We start from the raw sequence: 5,368 nt of genomic DNA on the forward strand, positions 1-5,368 counted from the left end.
AACAGCCCTCAGTTCTTGTAATGTTTTTTTTTTTTACCTGTTCTTCTTGATAATCTCTGCAGGACTGGTTTTTTTTTTTTTTGCTCCCTTTTTTACACCAGAGAGCTTTCTATTGCTTTAAGTCTCGAGTTTTCACATCTAAATTTCGCCGAAAAAATGCTACATTTACTATGGCTCTTTAGATTAATTGGTCATTTTTTCTCCGATTTGGCATTTAAGTGATGAGGCGAAAATTTTTTACACTAAAGTGAGTGCCGCACAAAAACTTTTGACACTTTTATTGTTCTAGAAGTTCTTGAGATTGATCGACCGAGCATGTTCATATGGCATGTAGCTTCTTTTTCTATGTAATATGAGACCTGTCCTCTGTCGTGCAGCACCCGGTTGAAAGAGTATACAGCTTCGGGTGCTTAGAAGAGCAGGGCTGTTGACCTGATAAGACATGTGATGTTGTGCTGTTGAACAAATGTGGAGCTCTTGCCAAATTTTTTATTAACAATGTGTTGACCTGGTGCACAAAATGTGAGGCCACCAGTCCAAAAAGCTGATAAAGTCTGTATTTTTCTGGGCTGGCAAGTCAATGTCAAACCAAATTGCTAAAAAAGAGAAATAAATTTGCAACTTGACAACTTTCCCATCCTATTATCAAGAAAAATGGAAATTGGATCCTTCCAGTTGGTAAATGAAGTTTTAGCAGAATAATAAATGCAAGAGACAACAATTTTCTTGCTGCAGATCTATCAAGACACTACTACCTCGTGACTGAAGCAGAATCCAAGTTGGAAGGACAAACAAGGACCCTAGTCTCAATTCTTGTTCTTTTCAGAGTTTCAGTAAGATTGATGAGGTAAGAGCTCAGATTTGTTCTCTTTTGATGGCCAAGTGCGGAGTACCTTATCGATTTCCAGTTTGTGTTTTTCCTTAAAAAGTTTTTTTAAGTGGATCTCGTTTGTACTTGAAAACAGCAGTTCTGGATTTGTAGTTGGAGATAGCCCTTAACTGTCTCATCATGTTGTTCTCTTCCCCTTCTTTGTTTCTTTAACTTCTGTCATATAATAGTTTCAGATTTGGATGCAAAAACTTTTCTTTTGCATCAGTTCAGGGCTCAAAGTCGGTCTGCAAATTGCTTCTTCAGTGTAAACGTTTTTGCATTGCCGCATGTTCCTGGTTCTGCTTCTGATTAGTTTTTAAAATCTCAAGAGCCATTTTTAATTAAACAGTGAATTGCGGGATACGCAAGTTGCTTGAGAAAGAGAGAGTTGTGAGTTTCTATTTGTCTTTTTTGGTTGTTTTGATTCGATCACTATGTGAATTCATCTGTAATTCTACACTTCGCAGAGCATTTTCAAGGTTTTCAGGAGGAGCATGGTGGAATGAAATTCAAGTCTTTTAGCTGGTTAGTTTTTCTATTTATATCAATGAAATAGATTAGCCTTCACGTTTGAATCCTCGAGTATCATCACTGATATGTTTTCTTCGATTGAAGTTCTTGTTTCTCATCCTTGAAGGTGGAACAATGGTTAGCTCAAGGTCAATGGCTGTTGCTGGAAATTTGTGGCTCTGTGTCATCTTGCTCTCTAGCATCTCATTGGAGGGTGCTCAGAGCAAAGACAAGATTTACCCGGGATTTCAAGCGTCTGAAATGGGTTCGATCGACACTAGCGGGGTGTTTCTTTTGTCCAACAGCTCGATTTTCGGCCTCGGCTTTGTCCAGGCCTCCAGTCCTAGTCTGTACTCGTTAGCTGTGGTTCATTCCCCCAGCAACACCATAGTCTGGTCCGCAAATAGAGACAACCCCGTTATGAATTCTGATACTTTTGTGTTCGATGAGAATGGCAATGCGTTTCTACAGAAAGCAGGAAGCGAGGTGTGGTCGACAAATACCAGCGGCAAAGGAGTTTCTGCGATAGAGCTGCGGGACTCAGGTAACCTGGTTTTGCTCGCGAAGGACAGTACAGTCGTTTGGCAGAGTTTCGACCATCCTACCGACACGCTCTTATCGAACCAAGATTTTACACAAGGGATGAGGCTTATGAGTCCCGGGTCCAAGAATTTGAACTACACTCTCAAGATTAAATCTGGCGACATGATCCTTTCTGCTGGTTATATAACGCCGCAACCATACTGGTCGATGGGGAAGGACAGCAGACATGTGAAGGACAAAAACGGCGGTCAAGTGATCTCGGCCACATTGGTTGCAAATTCATGGAGCTTCTACGATGAGAGCAGGACTTTGCTTTGGCAATTCCCCTTCTCGGATAATAGCGACCCTAAGGCCACTTGGATCGCTGTCCTGGGACAAGACGGGATCATCTCATTCTCCAGCTTGGGCAGTGGAGGATCGCCTGATGGTTCTTCCGTAAAAATACCCAGTGATGCATGCAGTACGCCAGAGCCTTGTGACCCTTATGTAGTCTGTTATAACGGTAACATGTGCCGGTGTCTCTCGGCCCTCACTCCTCATCTAAATTGTAGTTCAGGGTTAGGTTCTCCTTGCGATCATTCAAAGGATTCAATCGATCTCCTTAATGCGGGGGAGGGAATTGGCTACTTTGCGCTCGGGTTTGTCTCACCCACGCTGAATGCTGATCTCAATGGATGCAAGACCTCTTGCCTGAATAATTGTTCATGTCTCGCACTATTTTATCAGAATAGTTCTGGAGATTGTTACTTGTTTGATAGTATTGGGGCCTTTCAGAGTGCTGATCAGAATTCCGGATTTGTCTCTTACATCAAGGTGCTCACCAGTGGTGGTACGAATGGCGGCAATTCTCAAGACAGCGGAAGCAACAAGAAACGTTTGTTATATGTTGTCATAATTTCTGTTTCCACATTCTTCGTTGTTCTCGGTCTGATTTATGCCGGATTCAGATATTCCAAGGCAAATCCGGCATTGCCCGAAGCTCCTCAAGAGAATTCGGATGAGGAAAACTTTCTCGAGAGTTTATCAGGAATGCCAGTTCGTTTCAGCTATAAAGAGCTTCAAGACGCCACTAATGACTTTTCCATGAAGCTAGGGCAAGGCGGGTTCGGCTCGGTGTACCGAGGTGTCCTTCCAGATGGGACGAGATTGGCTGTGAAGAAATTGGAAGGCATTGGTCAGGGAAAGAAAGAGTTTCGAGCTGAAGTATGCATCATCGGAAGCATCCATCATCACCACTTGGTCAAGCTGAAGGGCTTTTGTGCAGAAGGAACTCACCGGCTTCTAGCATATGAGTACATGGCCAACGGGTCTCTTGATAAATGGATCTTTAAGAAAGACAACGGAGGCACGTTAGATTGGGGAAGAAGATATGACATTGCGATCGGAACAGCGAAAGGACTGGCCTACTTACACGAAGATTGTGATGCGAAGATCGTTCACTGTGATATAAAGCCAGAAAACGTGCTTTTGGATGATAGCTTCCTTGCCAAAGTCTCGGATTTCGGATTGGCTAAGCTAATGACTAGAGAGCAGAGCCATGTCTTTACGACACTCAGAGGCACGAGAGGCTATCTCGCACCAGAGTGGATAACCAACTATGCCATATCCGAGAAGAGCGATGTGTACAGTTACGGGATGGTTCTGCTTGAGATAATCAGCGGAAGAAAGAACTACAACTCCGAGGAAACGTCCGAGAAATCATATTTCCCCTCATATGCTTTCAAGATGATGGAAGAAGGGAAGCTGAGAGAGATCCTCGATTCGGGTCTTGAGACAGATGAAAGGGATGAGACGGTTTCTATCGCTATTAAAGTTGCTTTGTGGTGCATACAAGAAGATATGAACTTGAGGCCGTCAATGAGTAAAGTTGTCCAAATGCTCGAAGGTGTCTGTCTGGTTCCTCAGCCGCCGACTTCCTCTCCACTTGGTTCTCGCTTCCTTCCGAGCCTTTTCAAATCAGCCAGTGAGGAAGGTACCTCCTCGGGACCATCAGATGGCAATAGTGATGCGAATCTTTCAGCAGTTCGGCTTTCTGGTCCAAGATAACAGCGAGCTATAACTTTGAGAATTTTTTCCGCTGTATATGTTTTGCATATATTAGCCTTTTAGCCTGTAAAATATGAAATCTTAGCTCAATTTTGTAGGGTTAGCTATTTTAGAAGCGTGATCAGAATTTTTTCCTCCTTGCTGTCTATAGCATCGGCAGGTGCTTTTGTTAGGAAATTTAAGCACAAGAAGTTGATGATTCAACTTTTACAGGTGATGCATAATTTAGAGGTGGTCTTGTATTCTTTCCTATTGGAGATTTGAAGTACATGTTTTCTCCATGATCATTGCCGTAATAAGAAACCGTGAAATGGATTATCTGTGAATTCTACACATTATGACTACAAGGCTCAATTTCTTTCTTGTCATCCTGAAGCTGAAATTCCTATAAATTTATAAACTTGATTGCTAGTATGCACGATATTCCGAACTTACACGGCCATTCAGCTTATACCGAGTTTGAATGCTAGCAAGTAGAATGTGAAATCAGAAATGGTACATCCCCAGGTAAAGTGCATGTTTTGGAGGCTCGAAGGATAGTCAGCCTTCAATACATAAGCGGCATCAATTCATTTTGAAACTAAAAGGCCTGTGAACAAGAGCAAGATTCTGATGTTTAGCATCAACAGGAGCTATTTTTCACTCTCTTGGGAGGTAATACTCGAAGAGTTGCCTCAGTCATGCGAAACTCAATACGCAAGCATATTTGTTTTCAGCTTTAGGTGTACTTCGAAGTATAAAAGAGGCTAACGGTCATATTCATGATGTCTAACAAGTATTTGCCTGCAGAAGTTCCAGAGTTCCTTATCCTGCGGGTCGATCAGATTGCATTGATAGTGCAGAGCAGTCTCTATGAATTACGTTGGTTTCTAATGATTCAGAGATGCATCTCCTGCCTAACCACCCATCATACTGCTGCTGAAACGTGTAAAAGACTTCGTCAGTTATATCTAACCAAAACCGATGGAGTTATCTGTCGGGCACCTTCCAATTTTTGTGAAGTTTACAGTTTGTTTATTGATCTGATAGACCTCAAATATATTACCTAGCACGAGATGTGGTTTTTGACCGTAGCATTTTTCTTGCTCACCAAATTGAATAATGTGATGACCCAAACAAGGAGTCTGGTTCATAACCTTTGCAAGTCACCTTGAGACTCGTTCATGGGCTACTGTCAAGCTGACATTGGATCAAGTTTTGGTGCCTGTCTGTGTCTAGCGAAGGTTACAAGTTTTGGCTGTTCAGTCTAATCAAACAGGTTTACTGAATCGAAACGCCTTTTGAGTATGATTGAACAGGTTTATTGATTCTTGAACATGCACATCAACGAAATATCCAATAAGAGCAAAAAGTTGGGTAGATCAAGATTGATATGGCAAACTGACATGCTAAGGATTG

At 42.2% G+C, this 5,368-nt stretch overlaps 1 protein-coding gene across 3 annotated transcripts; it reads left to right on the forward strand.

The window, feature by feature from the left end:
- Positions 1–436: 436 nt before the first annotated feature.
- Positions 437–4,219, forward strand: LOC115753709 (G-type lectin S-receptor-like serine/threonine-protein kinase SD2-5). 3 transcript variants are annotated; one of them, XM_030692445.2, is made up of 3 exons: positions 437–847; positions 1,339–1,396; positions 1,509–4,219. In XM_030692445.2, exon 3 carries the CDS (start codon positions 1,517–1,519, stop codon positions 3,968–3,970), a length of 2,454 nt encoding a protein of 817 aa, XP_030548305.1. In that variant the 5' UTR covers positions 437–847; positions 1,339–1,396; positions 1,509–1,516; the 3' UTR covers positions 3,971–4,219. The 3 variants fall into 3 exon arrangements, with proteins under 3 accessions (XP_030548305.1, XP_048133227.1, XP_030548307.1); XM_048277270.1 differs by lacking the exon at positions 437–847 and having other exon boundaries at positions 1,307–1,396; XM_030692447.2 differs by lacking the exon at positions 437–847 and having other exon boundaries at positions 1,327–1,396; positions 1,604–4,219.
- Positions 4,220–5,368: the final 1,149 nt, after the last annotated feature.

This window comes from Rhodamnia argentea, chromosome 4 (genome assembly GCF_020921035.1).
Source record: "Rhodamnia argentea isolate NSW1041297 chromosome 4, ASM2092103v1, whole genome shotgun sequence".
NCBI lineage: Eukaryota > Viridiplantae > Streptophyta > Magnoliopsida > Myrtales > Myrtaceae > Rhodamnia > Rhodamnia argentea.

Bases quoted from the DNA above. Each gene is read 5' to 3' on its own strand.
- LOC115753709 (XM_030692445.2), top strand. From the start codon at position 1,517: ATGGTTAGCTCAAGGTCAATGGCTGTTGCTGGAAATTTGTGGCTCTGT.